Source organism: Pangasianodon hypophthalmus, chromosome 18 (assembly GCF_027358585.1).
Source record: "Pangasianodon hypophthalmus isolate fPanHyp1 chromosome 18, fPanHyp1.pri, whole genome shotgun sequence".
In the NCBI taxonomy this organism is placed as follows: domain Eukaryota; kingdom Metazoa; phylum Chordata; class Actinopteri; order Siluriformes; family Pangasiidae; genus Pangasianodon; species Pangasianodon hypophthalmus.
The window spans coordinates 19,857,960-19,885,326 of record NC_069727.1 but is presented as its reverse complement, the minus strand read 5'-3'; the positions used below and the strand labels follow the sequence as shown (position 1 = coordinate 19,885,326).

Here is a 27,367-nt window from a genome sequence, read left to right as displayed (position 1 = left end):
GTTACAAATGTGTCTTTAGTGGTCATTTGGATGTAAACATGGACAAATGTAAAGTACATGACAAAAGGCTGACTACAATATAAGAGAAATGGAAAATTTTTCATGTTGTATAGAGATAATCCATAAATGAAATAAGCTGCTGTCCTCATTATTCAGTGAGTAACCAGAGGTGGGAGCAAGGCATGTGGCACTCGGTTAGTGAGGCCCTTACTGTCTTATTGTCTCTCTGAACATGATTTTCTTTTTTTTTTTTTTTACTGTAAATCAGTATAGCATTTGTTAGTTGGGAAATGTCTATCCATCAAGTACATTGATCTACATAGCTGGTGGCAGAGCCCAACTGAGAAACTAATACAAAAATTCTCAAATCTGTGTCCACTGTGTGAACTTTTGTGTTAACATGATGAAAAACATATTTATTGTGTACCCCACATAGAGCACTGTTGTAGTAACTGTGTGAAAGGTTTTGAAAAAGTTAGCTCAATACTAGAAAATCCTCTTCACCATTGCAAAAAAATGTAATATGTTTAATTTCTATGTTTATTTCATATGTAAACACGTGAATTTATCCTAATTATTGGTGTCATTTATCGGTGAGGTGTGTTCTAACACATTTTCCCCCATATTGCCAAATGCTATGGCGGATTGTCTAATTAGCAGTGACACACATGACTGATGGGACCTATATCCATTTATGAAAGACAGAAGTCATCTGTCTAACTTTGAGGCCCTTTGATATTCCCAGCAGCACAAAAGACTATGTGTAGCATGTTCAATATAGGCCAAGAGCAGCCCTAGATTAGTCTGAGTAATTGTGTATATCAGTTTAAAATAGCAACAGCTTACAGTGACAGTGGAAAATAAACTTAGTGTAGATAGTTTTCGATAGACAGAAACTGTTTTTGTCTTTTTGCACCCTCATCTGTTGTAATCATACCTCATGCAGACATTACTGTCCTGCTACAACACTTAACTGGTAGTTCCATGCATATAGTTTATTTGATACTCACAAAAGTAGGGGAAATCAGTGTTAGCTCCTTGTGTTGTGGCTATGGGGTTTGGGAAATGCTGCCAGTGGCCATCTCTCCAATGGAAACAAACAGCAGGATTCCTTCACTGCCACTTATTCGTGCCAGGCCCCTAGTACACAAGCCAAGTATTTACTATTCATCCAAAATGAAGTGGTACACACTTCTGTGTGACACTGGAGTACAAATTCCTTTCCTGCCGTGTACTGTCCAGCATTTTCTTCTCTTGATCCAATACAGTTAAAATTTCTGTAATGCCCTTCTACTGTCTTAGACTGTGCTTTTTCTTGTCTTATCCTGTGGACCAAGTTAAAAAAGTCACACAAATCACAGCAAAGTTATTGGTAACTTTTTTCTTATGGAATTAATGGCAGAGAAGGCAGATATTCAGCTAGCAGATAGTGGTCCATGGTATAAAAAAAGCTAAGAAAATTAATATTACTTGTGTCATGTGGGTCATGAATGGGTCATACAACATTGCAAATGGTGTTCTAATTTTCTAAATGAGTGCTTCTTGGGAATCCCTGCATTTGATGCTGCTGCAGAAGGGATTTCAAGGCCTCCGGAGTGAGGCCCTTATTTATCCTTTTCCCTGCGAAGGAAGGATGACTGACTGGAGAGCCACACAGAGCTGCGAGGAGCACTGTCTATCTGCAGATGTGTAATTTTCCAATACATTTAATAATTCATATGTTTTGAGGTTTGAGATGAATGATGGATGACGTTGGGATGAGTGAAGAGGAATAGGTGAATGAGGGAGGGGTTTAGAATGATTAGGGGAAGGGGGTTGGGATGAATAGGAGAGTGTGTGGTAACCTGGACAGCGTAAGTAAAAGGTTGTTTTCAGAAAAGGGAGAGAGTCTGATTGGGAGTGTCCACAGACTTTGAGTAAGTCTGAGTGAGAGTGTCTGTGATCCTGAGGAGAGAGAGAGTATCTGTGATCCTTGGGAGAGAGCATCTGTGATGCTTCACAGGGAGAGACAGTGTCTGCAATGCTACAGAGGACAAAAGTGTCTGAGATGCTGCAGAGAGAGACAGGATTCTATGATGCTTCAGAATAAGAAAGAGAACATCTGCGATCGTTCAGAGGACGAGAGAGTGAGTGAGTGAGAGAGAGAGAGTTTCTAATGCTTCAGAGGAAGAGAGAGAGAGCATCTGTGATCCTACAGATGGAGAAAGAGCATCTTCTATGCTTCCAAGGGGGAGAAAGAGCATCCGCGATCCTTCAGGGATAGACACTCCGATCCCTTGGAGTCTGCAATGCTTCAGAGGGAGAAAGAGAGCATCTTGATTTACAAATGGGGTCACGAGAGAGACTCATAATCTCCTCTTTTGTTTTCTTCATTATTTTCCAAATTATATTAGAAATATCTTACTATGAAGTCAGATTTTGTGTGGTACTGTTTTGAAATGTTACTGAGAGTCACATTCAAACAAGCCACATTTAAATGAAGAGTTTTAGTCTTTTCACTATCTGGACACACTGTACTAGTGTAGGAATTGAGCAATAAAAATAGACAAAATCCCTGTCCATCTACCTGTGATAACCTAGCTCTGAGTCCCATATCAAATCGTTATTGAGCATTAACAGTAACCGACTTTCCTATTACAATTAGGCTGCAGATGGTCATCTGCAAAACTGCTGGCGAAGTCGTTTCCCTGTGGAGAGAGCAGTACTGCTTTGCCACAGTGTGGCACTGTGCTTAAAGTTTACTCAAATTCAGCTTTGACCCACTGATCTTTTCAAAGTGTTTTCTCCTTGTGTTCTCCAAAGGAAGATCAAAGCCAGAAACTTTTGTGTTTGAGATTAAATAAATTCTGGATTTAGAAACATGATCTCTTGTCAAATGTGTCTTGAAGATTTAGCAAGCTTCAACTTCAAACCTTCAGCCTTCAACCCTACTGAAATATCTGGTTTGTGTATTAGTCTTCTGGATTTTCTAGATTAGTAAATACTTTTGAATGTAAGGAGTTTTAGATTTTAGATGCAGCTCATGACAACAGTCATGACAACGGTGGAAGGTTTTAAAGAGAAACAGCTTGTCAGTCAGTTTCACAGTGCATAAAATCACCAAACATTTAACAGTTTGACTTGGAAAGCTGATGGACAGGGATGCGAGTGTGTCAAAAATGCCACTTGCATTGCCACTGTTTCTGCAAGCACACACAGTGTCAAGCATCAAGTATAAACCAGGCTGCTCTGCTTCACGTCTTGTGTGTCACACCACCCTGGTGTGGATTATTTTCCTTTAACAACATGCCCCAGCCTGTTTTATTCCTTGCGCAGCTGTGGAAAAGGTCATCCCTGAACTTGGTTTCATCTGTACCCTCTACACTACTACAGTCTAGTCACAGTCTCCTAGACTGTATTTTTTAGTTATCGTTCAAAGCTGGACGTGACAGCGGAAAGAGATGTGACCTTTCAACAGCAAGTCCTGACTTTTCAAGAAATGCAAGTACACCCTTCCTGCTAGACGGTAAGTCAGTAATCAGCAATATGGAAATGACAAACTCTGCAACGTGACAAAAACATTATGAATATGTTTTTAGAGAAATTGAAATAATTCTTTATTTCTATAATTTTTCACCTCTGATATTTTAGATCATTTCAGAAATAATATGGTTCATTTGAGCTGCCTTTGTGCAGCCTGAGAAATGAAACAGGAGAGATGAAGCACAGAAGAAGCAGAGCGTTTCACTAGCATGTTTCACAGGTTATCCTGTGTTGATTGGCGAGATGTGAAGGTAGGGTGCACTGGTTGAATGAAAATCTTAAAAACTTCCTGAAGAAACATTTGTTTGTTGCATGTGGTAATTGACTAAAATGGACAAAAATATGATGAGTTTATCTTTGTTGACAGAAACTAGTCAAAATTCTACCGAATTTAATCGACAATATGATGTACCCCTTTACACATAAGGCGTGAGTGTATGGTTGTTTAAATATTGGATCATGCAAATGTGCAGTGTTGTGTAAGACTGCCTGGTTGTTGGTTTTGGGGTTGATTAAAACACTGTGCATGGCTTTTATTATACTAATAAGGTCAGGACCTTCTTTAGATCCACAGACTGCACTTGCTTGCCCCACAGCCACTTAGTTGTCAAACATGACTCTAATGTGACTGGCAGTCTCTTCTCATCCAGGCTCTCCAAAGCTTCTATTCCTTACAAGGCCCTGCTGCAGGAGCATGTACACTGCATGAGTTGATGCTGTTGTCCACGCCCCCTCTCACTCACCACCTCAAAGCAGCCTAGAGAGAAACAAGGGCAAGGGGAGGGAGGGGAGAGAGAGAGAACTATTGAGGCACAGAGTGAGTAAGAGTGAAAGAAAAGAGGCAAAGTCTTTTAATAGACTAAGAGCAGTTTGACTGAACATGTTGTCCTTACTTGATTTGTAAAGGGTCATGTTGTTAGGGAAAGAATAAATGTGATGCATTATTTGATAGGTTCTGGTCTACCCTTGTCCAGCTTGAAGGAATTGCTGTTTTTCTTGACATTTTAATAGCAAGCCAAGTGAAGGGAGGTGTTGGAGTTGTTTAGATTAAAGAGTCTTAAATGGGCACACATGGAAACACAAGGAGCTGAAGCTCCAACAATTCACCTTTTCACAAGCATGAAGCAAACGTGTCAACGTAGCCTGCCATATTTATGGTCTGAGATCGTAGTGATGTCGATATACAATGCTGGGTGGTCCAGCATGGGTTTGAGAGAGCCAGCAGTTTTAAAAGAATGTTTACGACCATATGTTCACCTAGGACTGTGTGAAGGGGTGAGAAAAGACAGTTGTATGGAAGTCAATAGCCCCGTGTGACTGGTTTTGCTTTAGCTCTGCTCTCACCTTCACAAGGTTTCATCACTCTTAATATTCATTGGCTTGTGGATGTTTGCAACCTTTTAAGGTCTTTGTCTAAACTTTTTACTTTTTAGCAATAAAATTTCCGGTGGTTTCTTTAAACTTTGCTAACATCTTTCCCCAAACCAGCAAAGAAGTGCAGAGAATACTGGGAAGTAAGAAGTAGAAGATTTTTATTTAATAGCTGACTGTATTTATAATATGCTCAGTATGAATGTGTAGTCTAGCTAAAGGCAGTTAAATGCCTGACAAATACTGCTACATTCTTGCCAGAGTACATGACTAACCGCATGTATTATCTCTTTTGAGAGAAACGTCACTATTATATTTTATAGTTTATTTTATACAATATTTTGCACCAATGCACTAGGACTGAACACTAGGACGATGTGATCATATATTGCCAATAGCAAACATATTAAATATCAAATATCAAAAATATTACAGTTTACTTACATTTACTTGTCCTACAAATCAGAAAACTAAAAGCTAGAGATTGGCGTAATAAAATAGTTTAAATACATTCTGCACAAAGTGCTTACATATAAAAAATTAAAAAAAAACAAGACAAAGTGGTTTTAATTTGTTGACCAGTAAAATGTAACAATATGAAAATAGTTGAACTGTGTAGTTCCTCATCAGCGTCTTCTCTGCTTTCTGTTTCACATATCTGTGTTTACGAAGGCGGCAGTGTTTCAAAACCTCCGATGTGGTAGTGAATACTGCCAGCAAATACAGCTTGCAATCACTGCACTGCAAATAATTAGCTTCTACTAATTTCACCAATATACTTGTGAGAACGTAATGGCTTTGCGCTATTCGCCGGGATGAGGGTGAGCATTTTAAGAGGCAGCACACACTCTGTAGCCAGAATTTCAGTCTGACTACTTGAAAACCACTGGCTGTAAACATCTAAACATGGGGCTACACCCTTTTGATTCAAATGGACAGATCTGTTGTCCAGCAAAATGTTTTTGACAAACTCAGAAAAGCCAGCAGTGTGTGTGTGTGTGTGTGTGTGTGTGTGTGGGACCAGCTCCTACCATTAATGGACTGTTCAAATTCGCTCTCATTCATCCATTTCATTCTAAACAGTGTTTACAGTGGCACCTATTTATTACCCCATATGACAACACAGACATTGTGAAAAAAGGTCCATTTTCATCAATAACAAGAAATCATAGGACTCAATGGGGTGGGGGTGTTCTGATTGTGGACTTCTGGCTTTTCTAGTTTTAAAGCCACTTATATATAGTGTGTTATATTGGGGCACAGCTTTTGTGGCAGGAAAAAAAAATAGTAGTGATATCAGTGAGAAGCAGGTTACTGTGAAAATCCTGCTGTAAACTCTCTTACACATACAGATGGCTGTATGGAGGGGCATGGATGATGTCATCAGTTATTGCAATTTATTTTTACAAAAATATATCAATACAATTAGTTTTAAATATCACCCAGTCCTACAATGTACACCTCGTATTAAGATTAAAGGCATTTTTATTTTTATGTTTGTACTGCCTCTAAAGCAAGTGTAGTGTAGTCAGTATTATATATTTGTTTCTATAGAAAAACAAGATGTGCTCGAACTGTAGCACAAAGATACAAGTAGAACAACCAAATTAGGTTTAAAGCCCAAGCCTAAAATCGTTGACTATTCACACTGCTACCACATGAGAAAAATATATATATATATATATATATATATATATATATACACACACACACACACACACACACACACATATATATAAAGGCATTAAGCCTGTTGCGCTCTATGTTGCATCCCCTTTCTATTCACTCATGAGTGTGCCACATACTTTTAAAACCTAATGACTAAATCAGGACTCTCTGCAGGTAACCAGATCAGTTCAAGAAAAATACTTATCCTGTTAAACCATTTGTTTTGCTCACCATGACAAATAAAATGTGAGATTTTAGTGCTTAAGGCTACAAACGGCTGGGAAACATCTTGAAAATTTTGGTGATTTTTCTACTAAGCCCAGTGTGTGTGTGTCAGTGCATTGACGGTAATATTTTAAATGTTCGTATGTAAAATAATGTAATTTCATGAACGGTAAAAAGTAATTTTGGTCAAAACTGTATTTTTGTCAGGCACAGATTTGGGCGTGTCAGATGCAGCTTTAGGTGGCACAGGTTCACCCTGACCCATTCATGGCTACGCTAGCTGTCTAACAGGAACTACTGGGGGAAAAGATCTACTGGGTCTGTTTTAGTTTTTGTCCCATCTAGCACATTATCGCTTCCTGTCTGTCATCCATGCTAAAAATTTGAAGAATTTCAATTTCGCCACAGTTTGATGATATTAACATACACATGCTGTTGTATTATGGTGTAATGATTATTAAAATGCTTTCATTTGAAAGTCACAACAGCACTGTCATTATGTGATTGCAATTTACACCAATGATAATTAGCAACCAATACTAATTTAGATTGTAATAAAATAAAATCCTAACCTGGGGTTGAGAATACCACTACTGTTAAGAATTTCCCCTTTCTGAATATGTCACATACAAATGCACTCCATGTTCTTATACAAAGTAGTAAAATAAGTGGTTTTACTATAGCACTTAAAAGAGAAAAAAAAAAAAACAGATGCGCCAAAAAATCATAAAATCATTCAACTCAATTTATACCTCTAAAATTATCCTTTCAAATTTGTAGTCCGTGAAACCAGCACATATCAATTTAAAGTGTGCGAGACTATGGTCAGAATACAATTTTCATGATTGTGGTGCTGAAATTCTGTGGTATTTTAGAGCCAAAATCATCAATCCCTCAATCAAATTTATGGCTCAAGTATATACCTCTGTAAACTGACCTTTATAAATTAAATGGACTACCATTTACCGATCGGGACTACCACCAGGGTCGTCTTCAGGACAGTGTAAGAGCTTTGGAAAAACTACTATCATCTACAATCTACTAGCATCAGTATCAAGGGTTACCTTTGGAGACTGGCAAGCATGTCCACTGCTATGTGAGGCCAGGGCCTGTAGAGGACTGGAAGAGAATGGAGTTGCACGAGTGGTACGTGTGTGCATGTATATGCATCCGAGGCCTGAAAGAGCACCAGTTTTTATTTATTTTTTTACCCATGACAGTAAGTGCTGGTCAGATGAAACTAATTGAAAAACAGAGCCCATGTGCCTTGCTGTGTGTTAGATACAGGAGGTGCTTGAAATGGATTGGCTGCTCCCAGTGTCTCCACTCTTTCAATACCAGCTTGATGGCGAGTAGTTCCCTGTCCCCTACATCACAATTTAACTGTGAAGCTCAACCCTGTCTCTGGATCCAAAGACACCTCCTCAGGGGAGATTTGAAAAGGTGTTTGAGCTCTGGAGCACTTCTCTCCCTTGACATTCAGCCAGTGCAGCATGCAGCAGACATGTGGGATGTGCTCCTGGAGGCTCTTAGAAAAAAAAAATCAAGATGTTTGATGATTGAGATATACAAAAACAAAATTCTGTTGATAGTGTCTATCAAAACCATGCACAACAGCATGAAAAACTATAGGACTGTCGGACAAGCCAAATATCACTAAATATTCATAATGACCGCTAAGGGTGCTAAGAGCCTTATTCTACTTGTTACCCTTGCATATGCACACCAGATGGTATGGTCTGCGCTGCTCTGTTCAAGCTCGGTGAAAACAATGGCTCAGCTAAGCAAGTCAAAGGTTGTGGACATGTCAGGCATGGATTTCCTATTCCTAATGGAGATCTTTAGCAGACCCATTTTTCAATGCAAAGGAAAATCAGAGTAACCAAGTTCAAAACAACGACCAAAAGGTGTTAGAGCAAGTCTAAAATGAAACAAGGCCCAATGTTTTACATTTATTCAATTAAACACTCTTAGTTTTGTTTATTGATTCATTTTTTAGTGTTTTGGGTCGTGTGTTCTAGCTGTTAATTTATGTAATGTGTTTGGCCATGTTTTCTATTGTATTACATAGTACTGTAGCAAAATGATTAATATTTTAATGTTGTATTAAAGGATGAGTCTTCGTTCATAGTCTTTTAGATGTAATAGACATGCTGCTTGATTCCTTGTTGTTTTTAGTAAAGTTAATCAAAACAGGAAGGAATAATTGTGTCACAGTTTTTACTACTGAACAGATGAAAAGTGTAGCCCTAAAGATACTTCATGCTTTGCCTGCATTACAGCTGCAGCAGGATTCAGACCCACACCAGTGTGCTTCTCATGAGAACACCTCCTCCTGCAGGACGCTAGAGGTATAGCAGTTGAACGAACCGATCAGGAAAAAAGTCAAACATCAGCCATTCACTAACAATTAACTGAAATAAATTGTTATAAAACTGTTTAAAACCAGGCTACCAGGAGCCCACTAATTTTCAGTGTGTATATGTAGACTGTATACACAATGCAAAACTAGTTATACTGTATACTGTATATAGGAATCTGCATCTACAGTGAGCACAGATTCACCAAAATTGGACAGTAGAATAGCTTCAGATTCCTGTTCTTGGCTGACAGGAGAAGAGCCCAGTGTGGTCTTCTGCCCTTGTAGCCCATCTGCTTTGAGGTTTTCTTGTCACCACAGGTTTAAAGAGTAGCTATGTAAGCTACTGTACCCTTCCTGTCAGCCTGAGCCAGTCTTTCCATTCTCCTGTGACCTCTCTCACCAACAAGGCATTTCCACCTACACTGGATGTTTTTTTCACACCATTCTACGTAAACTCTAGGGAATGTTGATTGCATGAAAATTCCGGAAGGTCAGCAATTTCTGAAATACTCAAGCCAATCTGTCTGGCACTAACAGCCATACTAAGGTCAAAGTCACTGAAATCACATTTTTTCTCCATTCTGATACTTAATGTGAGCATGAACTGAAGTTCTGGACGTGTATCTGCAGGATTTTATGACTTACGCCACCTGATTGGCCGATATATATGGTCAAAAGTATGTGGACATCTGGATGGCTTTCCACTAGATTTTGGAAGGTGGCTGTGGGGATTTGTGCCCATTCAGCCACAAGCGCATTAGTGAGGTTGGGCACTGAAGTCAGGCAAGGAGGCCTGGCATGCAGTCAGCATTCCATCATGCCAACTCAAAGGTGCTCAGGTTAGGGCTCTGTGCAGGCCACTTGAGTGCTTCCAGACCAATCTTGGCAAACCATGTCTTTATGGACAGAGGCATTGTCATGCTGGAACAGGTTTGGGCTAGGTCCATTAGTTCCAGTGAAGGGAAGTCATAATGCAACAGCATACAAAGACATCCTAGACAATTGTGTGCCTCCAACTTTGTGACAAATGATTGGGGAAGGACCACATATGGGGGTCATGGTCAGGCATCCACGTATTTTTGGCCATATAGTGGAAGCGTGCAACAAGGGTGTACCACAATCTATCTATCTATCTATCTCTCTATCTATCTATCTATATATGTTTTTTTTTTGTTTTTTTGAAACAGAGATGTGAGTAGGACTATTTTTTAAAATCCTTTCACAGTTATTATTTTTTTTGTAACTCTCCAATGACATTTTTAAACAAATTTATTTGGTCCTATTTCCCAAAATGTAGGCCTAAATAAACAAGTAGCCTACTTAAAAACCACCACGACCCTGACCAGCCAGTCAGGTAGTCAAGGATGAATGACTATAAGCTAACCAAGATCACCCAGATCTATCAACTGACTGAGATTAAGAGACAGTAGCAGTGGTGGAAGCAGGGCCAATGGCAGCGTCTCATTCATCCAAAATTAAAGCAGCATTTCATCATATGACATTACGAGGACTATATACTGTATCAGAAAACACAGTATGTGATGTATTTTGAAAGTTTTCAAGCAATAGAGTCAGTCAGCGTTCAGTCGTTTAAACCAATCCAGTCATGTACGATCAGGGGTTTCTTTAAGGAAGAAATTATTCTTCAAAATACCATGTAAAAGCATTCAGAGAGGCGTACTGCCTTAGTGTGAAATATGGATCTGTTCATGGTCTGTAAATGGTCTTTGTTTACTCCAGCATCAGTTCACTCAGACATTATATCAGTGAAGCTTATCTTTATTTATGTTCCTGGGTGTTTCTCACAGATGTTAAATGTTAACAGTGATATAACATTAAAAAGTATGAATAATAATAATAATGATAATAATAAAATGTGAAACTAAATTGCAAGATTTTTAGTAGCACGCTTTAGAGCATCACATAGAGAGGAAAAGAAGTGGTCCTTGTTCTTGTACTTGTCATTCCATTTTCATGTCAGTAACAGAAATTTAAAAATAAACATGAATGGTTATTTCATTACTGTTTCAAAATCAAGGCAGGAGAAACAAAAAAAAGTTGAAAGTTATTTTTCATTTTTATTGTCATAAATACCAGATACAATAATAATAATAAGACGAAGAAGAATAAAGGCTTGTGCTTCTTTTGCTCAAAAAATGAAACTGTAAACAAACTAAAACAGAAAACTAATCTGTTTAAGTGAAACCTGTAGTTGTCACTACAGTTGGGCCATAAATCATTAGATCAAAGCCAGTCAGTATGCCTATGACTCTTAGCTAGCTTTAGGTATGGCTTTGGAACGTATTCGGAAACGACTGTACACAAGGCGAGATGCTGATTGTCCTCTACACCAATACCAGAGATTACGTTGCAGGATTGTGGCAAAGCGAAAGGCTTTTCCTCAAAGACGATAAGGTGTTTTTGTGCCGCCCTTATATAAAGCATGCAAAAAGCATCAGAATGAAAAGCATCACTATGCTTTTTAATCATTCAAAACAAAATTGAGAAAGGTAATGGGAAAGTTGCAAAGGTACTTAGGAAGGTATGACATTAAAACGCCTGCTAGTAGAAGTATAGCCGTACTGTCTGTGCTCAAGTTCCTGCCCCCTTTGTCATCTGCCATGTCCTCACTGACGCACATTTTACTGACTGTCATTTTATTATGATCACTTGCCACATGTCAATTATTATCACTATTTACTTCTTCATTACTTTTAGATCTCTGTGCTTTTAGCAGAGGAGATTTGCGTGAGGTGTAGGGCTGGAGATGATTGCAGCGCAGTTCATTGTTTATTGTTCTCTGTGTAACTGTCTCAGAATGCACAACACATTGAACCTTGAGGTGGATGGGCTACAGCAGCAGAAGACCATGTTGGGTTCCACTTCTGTCAGCCAAGAACAGCTGAGGCTGCAGTGGGCACGGGCTCACCAACACTAGACAGCTGAAGACTGGAGAACCGTAGCCTGGTCTGATGAATCTCCATTTCTGCTGAGGAACACAGATGTAGGGTCAGAATTTGGCACCAACAGCATGAATCCATGACCCCAACCTGCCTTGTGTCAGCAGTCCAGGCTGGTGGAGGTGGTGTGATGGTGTGGGGAATGTTTTTTTTTATTGGCACTCTTTGGGCCTGTTAATACCAATCAATCACGGCTTGAATGCCACAGACTATTTGAGTATTGTTGCTGACCATGTGCCACAATTTACCATTAACGAAAAATATTACTTTATGACATGGCTGCTAATAACATTTTCTTCCTCTTTGTTTTAATGTGATATATTTAAACAAGCACCCAAACGTTACCTTGCAGCACATGTTCTCAAATGTACAACATTTCTGCTTCTTTACAGATGGACCAGGATGAAATGTCTCCGTGATCTCAACATGTTCCTCACTGTCTCGTTTAGGCTTTCTCTGCTTTTAGCGAAAAACTTTTAAGAGTCGACTATTTCGCCATTACCTGTGAACCCCTTGACCAGTGGTGTTAGCATTATTTAGCTGAGATGTGTACTTTGTTAGCTGTCTAACTTTCTCAGATAAAAATGGATATTAAAGAGAACTGGGTAACATTTAGCAAACTACATGAATCCTGTGTTTATTTTTTGAACACAACCACTGTAGCAGTGATTTGCTAGAAAACAATGATTCCACAGTAGTGGCTGTATGAATTAGAGACTAGCGGCAGATAATGATGACAAAAAAGCAAGAGACAGTAAGAGACATGCATTATTGCATAAAAGGAGGTGTAGAAAAGATCCGACCAAGACCAATAGGGGGCGCTACAGTTCGAAGGCAGAATACAGTGCTTTCTCTGTGTATTACTGAGTTTGCATTATGTAGCTGATAGAGTTTGGCTGACAGATGTGAAGGATTATGTAATATAAGGTGGTAAGGCCCTGTTGGTGGAGTCCTGATCCAGAAAAAAATCACGGGAGAAAATAAGGATCAGCCTTATCTTGTATAAATGAATTATTTATGACAGTCAACTCACTTTTTATCAGCATTGGCAGTTTCAGTAAACTATTTTTTTGTTATAATCTGCCCTCTGTTATGCCGTATTAGAGGGCTGTGTGTGTTGTGCACAAGCAACCCAGTGGTGCATGTGTTATTTGGTTCATTTGTTTTCCAATTGCAGCTATTTGGCTACAGCGCTGGCTGACAGTACCAGGTCACATAGCGTTCCAGTGAACTGACAGGTCTGAGACTGGCTATATCAACACAAATATTACAGATAAAATATTTATTACTGCACTTACTTGGTTCAAGCGGAGAAAAATGTTGTTAGGATAAGCTCCCGTGCCAGCTTTCCTCTTTCTCATTGATGTTGCTGTGACGTTATTGGTGTGAAGTTATTTCAACATTGCAGCACAGGTCAAAAGTTGCTCTAGATAGCTCAGACACTACGTGTGTGCTCCTTCCTCCATTTTTTACTGAGATACATGGATATGTATAACTTATGATAATGCTTTGGATGGTGTGTGTGTGTGTGTGTGTGGAGGGGGATTCTCTTCGAAAATCTTCTTCTGTCTTTCTCTCTTAATCTTAGTTTAATATTAATGATTTTATTTAATTGATGTTTTGGCCTAAAAATTACCATAACAGGGCTTGCCCTAATTTATTTTTCATACTGGATATTATGTATGTATATATGTATGTATGTAGCACATGCAAATATGGCATCATTTGGATATAAAATGCTAGCCACTGTAGAAGATAAAGACCAAGAGCCTACTGTAGGCCAGAGCATATGCATTAAGCTAAACCTCTTTATCAGGATGTCTTTCAGCTGTCAGGAGGAATAGGTTCGGACAGAGCGTATCAGAGTCAGACAGACATCAGGCATTAGGAAGCCCATGTGGCTGAGTGCTGATAGAAGGGACAATAGGACCCGTGTGTATTTCTGTGGTGCTGCGGTGTGATATATTGTTGTTGTTGTTGTTGTTGTTTTGTATGGCCCATTATAACCAAACTTTTTTTTTTAACTGTATATACATATAATAGACAAGAAGAAAGCATTTGTAACAAGGAGCAAGACTGAGGGTTTAGGTACGGATTCATGTACTGGAGTTTATTTGAAAACTCATTAACGTTATCCAACGCTTGAAATCAGGAAACAGGCAAGGGTCACACACAAAAGATTCAAGACACACAATCAAGATTCAGGGAAAATCAGGAGATATTCAGGAGACTGAGACCTCTAGTGGCTGGGAGGAGTACTGCTCTTAACTGGTGTGGGCACTGTAGTGTACATGATACATGGTTTAACTGTCCTAATATCCTGAAAGGGCTAATAAACCTCAGACTTGGCTTTTTCAAAGGAAGTCCTTGTCAGAGGTCAGAGGTCGACAGCCAAATGTGGGTTTGGGCTGTGATGCCTGGTAAATTGATATTTTGGTGATGAATGGTTTCCCCTGTGTGTTTACTCCTCTGCATTCACTTATCCACCACCAGGACCATGGACGGTTCACCAGGGGTGGCTGATACCCCAGGAGACAGATGATAGAAATCTGACTGAGGGTCATGACAGTTGGGCCCAGAGCAGGTTGTCAGTTTTAATGGATTGTTGGATGTACTGGTTGAGAGAGAGAGAGAGAGAGAGACCCTCAGGTGAGTTCTGACTCGAGGGAAGTGTTGATACAATGGCAATAAACATTTTTTCATGGTGTTTTCTCTCAGCTTTCAGTGGCCAGAAAGCATATTCAGCAGTGGAGTTCTTTCCCTGATTTAGACTCAGAAGTTGCTTCCTTGTCTCCTTTTTTATGAACCGTGGCATAAGTGATTTCTCTTTCTCTTTTTCTTACTTTCTCACTTAACATTATGCTGCATCAATCAGCGTTTGCATCAGCCCTGAAATGCATCACAACTGAGGTGCTGATTAACACTAAGGAGTTGTTTAGCTCACACATTGTTCTTTTGTTCTCTCTCTCTCTCTCTCTCTCTCTCTCTCTCTCTCTGCAGTCCTCAGGCACCAGTGTTATGGTGGACATTGCAGTGATGGGTGAAGCCCATGGACTAATCTCAGACCTCCTAGCTGACCCATCACTGCCTCCCAACACCTGCAGCTCATTGAGAGCTGTTAGTAAACTGCTCAATACCCAACTCACATTTCAGCCCCTGCACCACCGGGCACGCATCAACCCTCTGCTGGTTTCCACCGATGGATACCCCTGCACTGACTTCGAGGAGGGTCTTGAGAAGAGTGATAGACTGGCTATCCCTAAGGTAGGGCCTCATTCTGTACTTTAGTAAATGCAGCATCTTGAAGTGGCCGAGCTGTGTATGCATCAAAGAATCTGAAACGCTGTTTTTCTACTGCACTGCATTTATTTTGTAAATGATAGTTTCCATCTTGGTGGAAATAGTTACAGTGTTTACAGCTGGGGGCTCCTGAGTGCCTGAAAATGAACAGTGATTGCCCTGTCATCACAGCAACATTGGCCAGTCACGGGCATCTGTGAGCTCATGAAGCCCAGAAGAGGGCAGTTGGTGCTTTCCTCTGATCAGCACTTTGAAAAGAAGCGGTTGGCTGGCTTCACGTGTCTCTGAGGAAGCACGGATTAGCCTTCACCCTCCCTGACTGGTAGCTGTCGTGTGATAGGGGAGAGCTGGCTGGTGGTTGGGAATTTGAAGATGACCAAATTGGAGCAAAATGGGGGGAAAAAAAACACAGCTACAGCTAACTTACACCACCTCTCTCAGACAAGCACATGCACACACACACACACACACACACACACACGTCCCATTTCTCATCAGAGAAATAATATAGTCTCTAATGAAGCAGACAGTGACATACATTCTCAGAGAAGCTAGAGCTGGTGTGTAGAAAAGAATTCAGACCCTTAAAAAGATTTTACCAGGAAAAACACACATGAAGTACAGCGTGACCAAACGGCTCTCAAGCTCTGGTCCCATGCTACAGTAAAATTAGCAAACAAAGATGTTTATTAAACCCCTTTCATTAAACCAGGCCTTTAAGTGTGTCACACAACACGGAACACTGATCTTAAACAGACCACTGCTAGTCATCCGGCTTCCCAGAGTCCTCCGACAGTTGAGCTTTTAAATCTAGGATGAATTTAAGGTGATGTTTTGGCAGTCGAAGTGAAGAAAAACATGAACAAGCCTGGTTTCCTAAGAACTGTTTTATCTGTCATCTCTGCAGCTGTGTCAACATGGACATCTTGGAAGGAGACAGGGTGAAAATTTGGAATCGGTGTACTTGAAAACTACAGTAATGCTAACACAATTCACAAAACGTTGCAAAGAGCAGAAGCTGTTTTTACACTCCAGTTACAGACCTGTGTGGCTTACAGCTTGAAATGTGAAATGCAGGTAGCACTACGAAAGAAGTGTTTGTTGAGCTGCATATTGGAAGGGTTTATTCATTCCAGCAAATAATTTCAAAAAAATAATATTGAATTGTCTCGTAGTACATTGGCCTACTACTCAACATTTTCACACTGACCAACAAATATACTGAAAAAAGTAACGTTGATGGCGCACGACGACAGAGAGATGAGAGATGACGTTAAAATAATTATTATTATTATTATATTCTGTATTAAAAATACTATAAAGGGCAGTAAACAAGTAATAAATTAAACAAATTCAATATTTACCAGTAAAGCTGGTACATTTTACTGAGCATCTTGCAGAAGCAGCCACAGTTCTTCTGGAGACTTTGACGCTTCTTATTTTTGCAGTGAAACCCAGCAGCCTTCATTATGTTTTTATCTGAAAAGTGTCTCTTACGTAATCTGCTGCTTTCTTTACTGACATACAAATATTTTGCTGTTACATTTAATTTTTTGCTGGAAAACTAATGTCTGGAATCTAAAATGTTTTTGTACTGAGTCGATAATGTAGAAGTCAGAAAATAAAAATCTATAACAAAGTTTGTACTAAAAAAAAAAAGGTGCCAAGACATTTGCACGTATTATATTAGGACTTTAGTGCTGTCCTGCCAGTTGTCTATTTCCAGGGGTATTAGTATGAATCCAATCTGCAGTGCAAAAGCCAACAAGGATGCCAAATTATTATAGTTTGTAGTTATGGGTTATATTTAACATGAGTGCTTATATCATTATATACATTATTATCATTATCATCATTATTATACATCTGATCTTTTTTCTGCTACTAAAACAGATAATAAATTAATAAAAGATAATAAATTACACTTGACTGTCATTAAAAAATACACTTGATATAATAAATTACTAGTGATAATTTTATTTATTCCTTTTTCCATTAAAATTGCTTATTAGATACATATACATATATGTACTTCAAAATGTACTTTAAAATGGAATGTAATGAAATGAATGTTCCTGTACTGTAGTAGCTATTGATAAAGCTAATCCAATGGGGTGGGGAAAACTTATTTTTGCATTTAATTTCACATTTATATCAACATAAAAGTTCAATTCGCCCGTAATTACAAATGTGACAGACTATAGAAATTTGGCATCCTTGTTGGCTTTCTCACTGCAGCGAGAGTGGAATCATACTAATGCCTCTGGAAAACAGAAGTATTAAAGGCATGAATTGGATTTTAAAGAAACTCGCTGAAATTTCTCTGTATACTGTATATAATGCATCTCAAGGCTTAAAACTCTTCTATCCACTGCCTCAACGTTTTGAAAAAAATGGATTCGAATTCAGAACTGCTTACAGTCTTTGAGAGCCAGGGAGCAGGAACACATGACAGTAGTTTAAACTGGATTAATATCAGTCAGTTCTACTACATGCATAGTATTCCGCTGTTATTTTATGGGATACTTCTTATAGAATACTAATAGTCTGTATAATATACATAGCTTTTGTTATATCTCACAACCTAGGTCTCCTAGCTACGAGCACAAGCAGCATGTCGGAAGTGAAAGTGTTGCTAAGTGAAAGTTTCAATCTCTGTAAACTTTAGATGTATGGGAGGCATGACATTTGACCTCAGTTCTGGAGCAATCTGTCCTGTAAAATGATCTGCATCTATTGTTGTCCCACATTATGTCAGCATGTATTCAACAATAGGAGCACTGCTGTAAATATTCATCTCTAACTACTTTAGCTAATTTTCATTCTGCCATTCTAGATCAGTACGCCTACTAGACGAAGAACGCATCAAAATTACTAAACTACTGAATGTATAGGAATCAAAATAATATCCTTGCTATAATATCTGTATTATTAATGTATGATGAGGATATTGGGAGTCTGGAACTGGGATTGGAGACCTAAATGTGACAAATAAGAAATTTTTAAAAATGCATAAAATTCAATTCAATTTTATTTGTATAGTGCTTTTAACAACGGACATTGTCACAGAGCGGCTTTACAGAAATATATAAATTCAGGAAATAAATTGTAAATGTATAAATTTATCCCTAATGAGGAAGCCAGAGGAGATGGCGGTGAGGAAAAAACTCACCTAGGACGATATGAAGAAGAAACCATGAGAGACTCAGAAGGGAACCATCCTCATCTGGGTGACACCGGATAGTGCAATTATAAATAAATCCCTTCTGTAACTGTGTACTACATGGGCAAATCATGCAATTGCTTAACCAGGAAAATTCATTATAGTTTTCACATGAAGTCTATTTTGTTGAAGTGATCAACTGTTCACTGATGGAGACTTGAGTGCAAAACCTCGTGGGAATTGCAGTCCTAAAGCCATCATAGCAAAACTGTTCGTATCAATTGCGGTCCAAAGCCATCTTCATGGTCTCTAAATGGCACTGTCCACAGTAATCTCAATGATCTTCAGACTGTATGTGTGGGGCCATCCTCAGCAGCTGAGAGTGGTTTCCAAATGATGAGAACTCCAACCAGAAATAGGGCATCAGGATGGATGTGTAGCTTGACAGAGAGAGAGCCAGAGAGGGAGGGAGGGGGGAGAGAGAGAGAGATATTGTTAGGTATGCTAATTGTGACGAAATGGTTAAGGACAATGTACATTGTGTGCAGAGTGCAAGCAGGGACTCCAGAAGACTAGCTATGACAGCATAACTAAAAAGGAGAGCCAGAAGGTAATCCAAACAGCATCCAAACATCCCAGTTCCCCACAACACTCTATGCCTGTGAACCCTCCAGATCTCCTACTTTATCTAAGAAAACACTATTCACAAAAGGCTTAAATAAACAAATATGTTTTCAGCCTAGACTTAAATACTGAGTTCCGAACACTAATTGGAAGGGACTTTGTAAGAGAAAGCTCTACCCCCTGCTGTAGCCTTCACTATTCGAGATACCAGCAAAGAGCTTGCACCTTTTGATTGAAGTAGGCATGCGAGACCATTCAGTGCTTTATAGCTCAATAGTAGTATTTTATAATCAGTGTGAAATTTGATTGGGAGCCAGTGCAGTGGGGATAAGATAGGGGTGATGTGGTCATATCTTCTGGTTCTAGTAAGGACTCTCGCTGCTGCATTCTGGACTAACTGGAGCTTGTTTATGCTCCTACTGGAGCATCCAGACAGTAAGGCATTACAATAATCCAACATAGAGGTAACAAAAGCATGAACTAGTTTTTCTGCATTGTGTACTGACATATTTCTTATTGTAGCAATATTTCTGAGATGAAAGCAGGTTATCCTAGTAATATTATCTACATGAGCTTCAAATGAAAGATACATTCCTCAACTTTAGTAAACTGATGTCTGTCATCTGGCTTTGCTGAAACATACAACTGTGTGTCATCAGCGTAACAGTGGAAGCTAATACCATGTTTATGAATAATTTTACCCAGAGCCTTGTGGAACACTAAACTTTACCTTAGTATGAGAAGAGAAGTCACCATTTACATCTACAAACTGATAACGATCAGTCAAATAAGACCTGATAGGAAAGTGCCATTCCCGGAACGCCAACAATATTTTCTAGTCTGTTGAGGAGAATCGCATGATCAATGGTATCAAAAGCTGCACTAAGGTCAAGCAACACAAGCAAGGAGACACAACCCTGATCAGAGGCCAGTAGTAGGTCATTTACCACTTTAACCAGCGCTGTCTCTGTGCTATAATGAGCTCTAAATCCTGACTGATACATTTCATGAATATTATTCCTATGTAGGTATGAGCATAACTGCTGTGCTACAACCTTTTCTAGGATCTTGGAGATAAAGGGGAGGTTTGATATTGGCCTGTAGTTGGAATATAGTTATTTTTAGAAGAGGTTTGATTGCTTCTGGAATTATCTGTTTGAAGAAACATGTAGGTAAGGAATCTAGTACACAAGTTGATGATTTCGATGAGGAAATTAATGATTTATTATTATTAATGAAATTATTTCGGTCTCTCGAGGGGGAGTAAAAGATTCTAATGGCTGATCTGATACTGTTACATTATTATTTACAGGGTTAGTTATCAAATTGTCTAGTTTTATATTTATAGTCAGATTTTTTTGCCTGATATTTTAAATTTTGCTACTACATATTGATGGTGTGTATGCTTCTGTTGTGGTCTTATCCCTAGTTAATTTTGCTACAGTATTAAATAAAAATCTAGGATTATTTTTATGATCTTCTATTAGGATGGAGAGATACACTGATCAAGCAGCACTAAGAGCTTTCCTATAGCTCAGGAGGCTCTCCTTCCATACTATTTGAAATACTACCGATTTAGTTTGACGCCATTTACGTTCTAGTTTTCGAGTGGTCTGTTTTAAAGTTCGTGTGTGATCGCTATACCAGGGTGCTAGCCTTTTCTCCCTAATTATTTTTCTTTTAAGTGGAGCTCCCTTATCTAGTGAGTTGCAGAACATTGATTCTAAGCATTCAGTTCCCTGGTCAAGTTCTGGTTCATGGTTGATAAATCTGGGAGATTACTGATAAAACTCTGTGCAGTTGTTGACGTGAAAGTACGTTTGACACGGTGACGTGGCAAGGTGCATATATTATGATTAAGACACATTTTAATGAGATGAGGTAATGATCTGAGATAGCTTCAGACTGTGGAAATGTGACTATATTTTCTATATTTAATCCAAATGTTAGTATTAGATCAAGAGTGTGACCACCACTATGAGTGGGTCCTATAACGTTCTGATTAACCCCTACTGAATCTAGAATGGACACAAGTGCTGTTCTTAGAAGGTCATCTGGGTTATCAAAATGAATATTAAAGTCTCCAACAATTAATGCTTTGTCTAAAGAAACAACCAGGTTTGAGCTGAAATCCGCAAATTCACATAGAAATTCTGAATATGGCCCTGGGGGTCTGTAAATAATAGTTTGTGGAATCGACTGGGTAGACATTTTTTGTGGCTACATTTATTATTTTAGTATAAAGAACTTCAAATGCATTGAATTTATGACTAGGTTTTTGTGTGACTTCTAGATTATCATTATAAATAACCTCCTCTGCCAGTTAGACGGGGCTGATGTCTATAACTGTATCCGGGAGGACTAGCTTCATTTAATGCTACATACTCATTTGGTTTAATCCACGTTTCTGTTAAACACAGTAAGGATGATATTATCTTAATATTTATGATTGTTAGTTTGTCCACTTACTTTTGAGCCTGTATGGAGGGACTCTGTAAAAGATGGCAGTAATTCCTAAACGGTTAATGCAATATTGTTGTTAAACCCTTTGAATCTTGGTTTCTTCATTTCAAATCCATTGTGGTGGTGTACAGAGGCAAAATTACCAAAATTGTATCACTGTTCAAATACTTATGGACCTGACTGTGTGTGTGTGTGTATGTATATATACACACTCCTGTTAAAATGGCAGGTTTTTGTGAAGTAAAAAAATGAAACCAAGATAAATGATGTCAGAATGTGAAATTACAATGTATAATTAAGTGAAAAACAGTCAGAAACATTTTAGGGGAAAATAGGGAAAAAAAACCCTTACCTGGTTGCATAAGTATGTACACCCTGTTATAATCGGGGATATGGCTGTGTTCAGAATGAACCAATCACATTCAATCTCATGTTCAAAAGTAATTATCATTACTCTGATTAACCCCAAATAAAGACCAGCTGTTTCTGTAAGATGTTCTTCACATCTTTTTGGTTTCATCTGACTGCTGTAGCCAAAGAGCTTACAAAGCCTGTACAGGGTCTTACTGTGGAAAGATATAGATCAGGAAAGAGGTACAAAGAATTTCCAAAACATTGGATGTACCATGGAACACAGTGAAGGCCATCATCAACAAGTGGAGAAAATGGAGCACCACAGTGACATCACCAAGAACAGGACGTCCCTCCAAAACTTACAAAAGGACAAGACAAAAACGTTACAGGGAAGCTGCCAAGAGACCTACGGCAACATTAAAGGAGCTGCAGGAATATCTGACAAGTACTGATTACTCTCTGCATGTGACAACAATCTCTCATATTCTTCATGTCTGGGCTGTGGGGTAGGGCGGCTAGACAGAAGCCCTTTCTCACAAAAAACATCCAAGCTCAACTAAATCACCCCAAACCATGTGGCAAAATGTGTTATGGTCTGATGAGACCAATTCCAAAAGGTATAATAATTCCATAATTCCAAAAGATATGTTTGGTGCAAAGAAAAGCACATCACCACAAGAACACCATCCCCAAGGTGGAGAACTGGGGCTTTTATCAAGGTGGAGGGAATCATGAATAGCTACAAATACCAGTCAATTTTAGTGCAAAATCTTTCTAGTGTCCACTAATAAGCTGAAGATGAAAAGGAATTTCCCCTTTTAGCACGACAATGGCCCAAATCATACATCCAAATCAACAAAGGAACGGCTTAACCAAAAGAAGATCAGTGTTTCTGTATGGCCGAGCCAGAGCTCAGACCTGAATCCAACTAAAAATCTGTGGGGTGACCTGAAGTGACCTGTGCACAGGAGATGCCCTTACAATTTGATGGATCTAGAATGTTGTTGCAAGAAAGAGTGAGAAAATATTGCCAAGTCAAGACACGCTGATAGACTCTTAGCCAGAAAGACTGAGTGGTGTATATAATCAAAAGGTCCTTTAACAGTGTATTAGTTTAAGTGTATTAGTATTAGTATATATAGTCTAAATAATGTATTTATATAGCACTTTTAACAATACACATTGTAACAAAGCAGCTTCACAGAAATCCAGTAAAATAAAATTAAACATTTGAAATGAATAAAATTTAATATATATATCCCTACTGAGTAAACCAGAGGCGACGGTGGCATGGAAAAACTCCCTGAGATGACAAGAGGAAGAAACCTTGAGAAGAACCAGACTCAAAAGGGAACCCATCCTCATCTGGGTGACACTGGATAGTGCGAGTATAAATAATATCAGGTTGGATCAGGCAGAGCTCTGGCATCAACCTCACTGAACATCTTTGGGATGAACTGGAACACCGACTGCACTCCAGACCTCCTCGACATCCCAACATCAGCGCCTGATCTCACTAATGCTCTTGTAGCTGAATGAACACAAATCCCCACAGCCACGCTCCAACATCTAGTGGAAAGCTTCCCAGAAGAGTGGAGCTCATTATAACAGCGAAGGGGTATACTCTTATAGCTACAACTTAATGTCCAAAAGTCTGTTCATGAACAATATTCAGTGTGTGAGGAGCATCAAAACCTTGGCAAGGTAGCAACGAGAAAGATAAAATCACCATTTAGGAAAGTTAATAGCAATATAATGAATGCACATTTAAAAAACTGATTTGTTAAAAGGATAAAAATCATTTGTATGGCCATCTTTTAATTCTGCTTAAGTGTGTTAGACCCCAGTTGTGGAGAGTCTTATGTTTTGCATACACATTTTAGTGTTCTACCTCATTTCACACAACTGGTGTTGTGGTTTAAATTCAGTGTGTTAGATGAGGAGAAACATACCCTCCATAACCGGAATTTCTTGCTCTAAAATAAGTTTGTTGTGTAAAATGCATCCTACGTATACTTTTCTTTTTTTTCATTCAGGCTTTAATTTGTTCATTAACCTCCCTGGAGGAACAGGAGCAGGTCAGAGGTTAAGAACTTTGTTACATGTACCAAGCAACTGCTGGATAAGTTTGACTTGTTTCTCTTCCAGCACCGTTTGCGACGGAGTTTGCCTTCTGGGCCTCTTCGGCGCATTTCCTCTTCCTGGACAACTACCACCTCTGCCACAGGGCTTCCCACCATTGAGCCAAGCCTGGTCAGGCGAGACCACAATTCCACCATCAACAAACCCGTTCATGACAATCCCTCCTGCAGGTACTACACTGAGTACAGTTCACGAATTAAGATGTTATTTAGCAGAAAGTGGCTCACTGGTAGTGTGGCAGTGAGACAATATGAGGCAAAATGTATACAGTACAGATATAGAATTTACAATGCAATGCATGTTACGCAACATTTCATTTAAAGCAAGATGTTTCAGACAAAAGTCCTTTGACAGCCGTGCAGGCAAAGTTACTGTAAATGTACCTATATGAAATGTCCTGTTGCAGTCTTCAGCAAAAGAGATGCCTTAAATGTGAATATGACTCTTGTTTCTTGTTACAGTTCACAACATTCACTTGTTTTATATATAAAACAAGTAAAAGCTCCTTTTACTATACAACTAAAGCCTCAATACCACATGCTTGGTCTGCTCTCCTGCTCTGGTAAATGCAATGGGCTTCACCCAGGAACTTCAGTACACCTTGAATTCTCTCACTTGAAGTCTGTGTGGTGGTTTTAGTTCATGTTCTCTGCCTTTCACCTTGTGCTCTTGGAAAACAGATATGATCCAAAGTGTCTTTTCCCAAGCACTGTGCCTATTCAGGCATCTTGTATTTCCCAGGTGGAGAGGTTTGACTGACTGCCTGGAGGAATCCAAGACATGTCTGATCATTCCATATGTCTGATCAGGAGTGTTTCTTGCCATTATCTTCAGTCACATAGCCTTACTCGTTGGTGCATTGTGGACATAGTTTTGCTGACAATCGCATTTGACATTACCCTCATTATCTCCTACTGAATCAACCTTAACTTTTCCAGCCTTGTTCTCCTATATGTTACTATCATATAAGACTTCTGCTTGCAACTTCCTTTGGTCTTTACTGACCATAAAGGGCTACTAAGACTACTAGGCAAACCTAAGGTGGAAAATATTCCCAATGTTTACAAAAAAAAAATAAGAATGTCTACCAAATTGATGATACAGACGAGACTCATACCTTAAAGTGTTTATATTAATGGCTAAAGTCGCCAAGTTAAGGGAAATAGGGAAATCTGCAATTTGTAGGAAGACCATCCTAAACAGTTGTGACTAAGATTTAGATCCAGGAATTGGATCCAAGTCCAGGTTTTATTTCAAATGTGCCAAAGTCAAACTCCAGACACATGTCCTAAGTCAAAGGCCATTCTTCTATTCCATGGTGGATCTGCTAATCTGCTAAAGGTCCAATCTGTGTACACTCTTTATATTTTCATGGCCATTAATGGAGGTGCTAACCTGACAAGAACAGCCTTCTTGTCAGAAGGAGTTGGGTTAGCTTAGCCATGCTGCTGTGATATCCGGTCAAATCAGCTCCTCTCATTCCCTTCAGCAAACCAAGCATGTGCTGGTAGTTTAGTGCAGTAGCTACTAAAGAGATGTACGTTCTAATTTGTTATGAAAATATGGCTTGTTGAAGTAGTTATTTATATTGAAGTGTGGTGACATAAATACTTTACAGCCACAAAAGTGGGTTGTAAGAAATGGGACATGGTCTGAGGTCAGAAAATACCATTTGGCCTTGCATCTACACTAACAGAGGCACCAACATAAAGGCAGTTTCAGAACCTGAGTTCTGCACTGGCAGATTCTGAGTGCCAAACCACCCACATCAACATTCATTTTTGACCACAAAAATAGTAACTGAGTAAGACCAGGGACACCGTTTTCACCCAACCAAATTAGCAATACACTGCAGATATGCCACTAGGTTACACCTGCACGAAAATAGAGCTTATAAACTTCTGTACTGATTTTTTTCTAAGCAAGTTTGTATTTTTATTTGTCTGAGTTTTATTCCACTGCATGGAATGTCAGACAAGACTATTCATTAAAAAATAAGCTTAACTCATTTTATTATGTGCTATTTCTCTACAACCTTCTTTCTTTCCTCTGCCCTCACGTAGAAGGATGAATCAATGATGCTCTATTCAATAATACTACAATTAGTGTGAAGGCAAAACATGGAGTCAGAGATTTGGGGGTTATTGGTACTTGTCTCGCTGCTTGCAGAATAAAAGCCTGGAGGAAAATGAAAGCTCCATGTTCAGGCTGTTTTTATTGTTTGAGTGTGTGTGTGTGTGTGTGTGTGTGTGTGTGTGCGTGTGTGTGTGCGTGTGTGTGTGTGTGATCATTCTCTCAATAAAAAAATGTCTAGAGCAGAGCAGTTTTTCAGTATAAACAGAGCTCATCTACGGTATGTGTTGATGTTTGTGAGTGTGTGACAATGTGTGACACTGTCACAGGTTGAAGTTACTCATATTCTGTAATCTTGGGCACTATAAATTGCGTGTTATAACAATTAATTCATTGGGTACTATGTATATGTGTGTCTGATTGTCAGTCTTGATTTTGTGTTCCTCGGTCAGTAATACGGTGAACAGTCATTTGTGGAACTCTTGTGTGTTGCTCACTGTCTCCGATTGCAGGTCCATGTCTGCTTCCCACATCACCTCAGCCCCCAACTACCTCTACAACAAAGTCAGGCAAGGTAACCATTGTGTATGTGTGCATGTGTGTGTGTGGGTGTGTGTTATATTTAAGACAGTGTGTTCATTTGATCAGTAGGTTACCATCCCTTCAGCAACTCACCAATGGCCTCACCTTGCCACTCGCCTCCAGTCCAGGGAACCTCAGTGAACAGCCCCACCAGTAAGGTGCCCTCAATGGACCTGCCCGATTCTGGGGCCCTTCAGGGCAATTACCTCTCACCAGGGTCGTCTCCCCGAGCCTTAACCTGCAACTCCCCCAGTTCCAGAACCTCACACTGGGCTCTCCCATTACTCTGTAGCAGGTAAGATCACCAGAACACTCCAGTGAGAGACAAAACTGAGGTCTACCTCATTCTCCTGAAAGTGATTGAACATAATTACATCAACTATATATAAAGTAGGAAGCATTCTAATAAGCAGTCTTATAATTATTTATAAGACTGTACTTAATGTAAATATTTCACACTGTTAATCACGAGTGAATAAGTTCATCTCTCATCTCCCATTTCTTTCTTTCTTTCTTTCTCTCTCTCTCTCTCTCTTCTTTGTGTGTGCCTGTGTTTGT

General features: G+C 39.1%; 1 protein-coding gene across 3 annotated transcripts in view; it reads left to right on the top strand.

Annotated features, from left to right (window-relative positions):
- Nucleotides 1-27,367, top strand: part of pde3a (phosphodiesterase 3A, cGMP-inhibited) — a 74,235-nt gene that overhangs the window by 19,237 nt on the left and 27,631 nt on the right. The window contains exons 2-5 of one of the 3 annotated variants that reach the window (XM_026943468.3): nucleotides 15,109-15,372; nucleotides 24,161-24,324; nucleotides 26,740-26,801; nucleotides 26,933-27,104. In XM_026943468.3, the coding sequence (XP_026799269.2) occupies nucleotides 15,109-15,372; nucleotides 24,161-24,324; nucleotides 26,740-26,801; nucleotides 26,933-27,104 (662 nt within the window). Of the gene's footprint in view, nucleotides 1-15,108; nucleotides 15,373-24,160; nucleotides 24,325-26,739; nucleotides 26,802-26,875; nucleotides 27,105-27,367 lie in introns of all 3 variants that reach the window. The other 2 variants (XM_026943467.3, XM_026943466.3) reach the window with 2 other exon arrangements.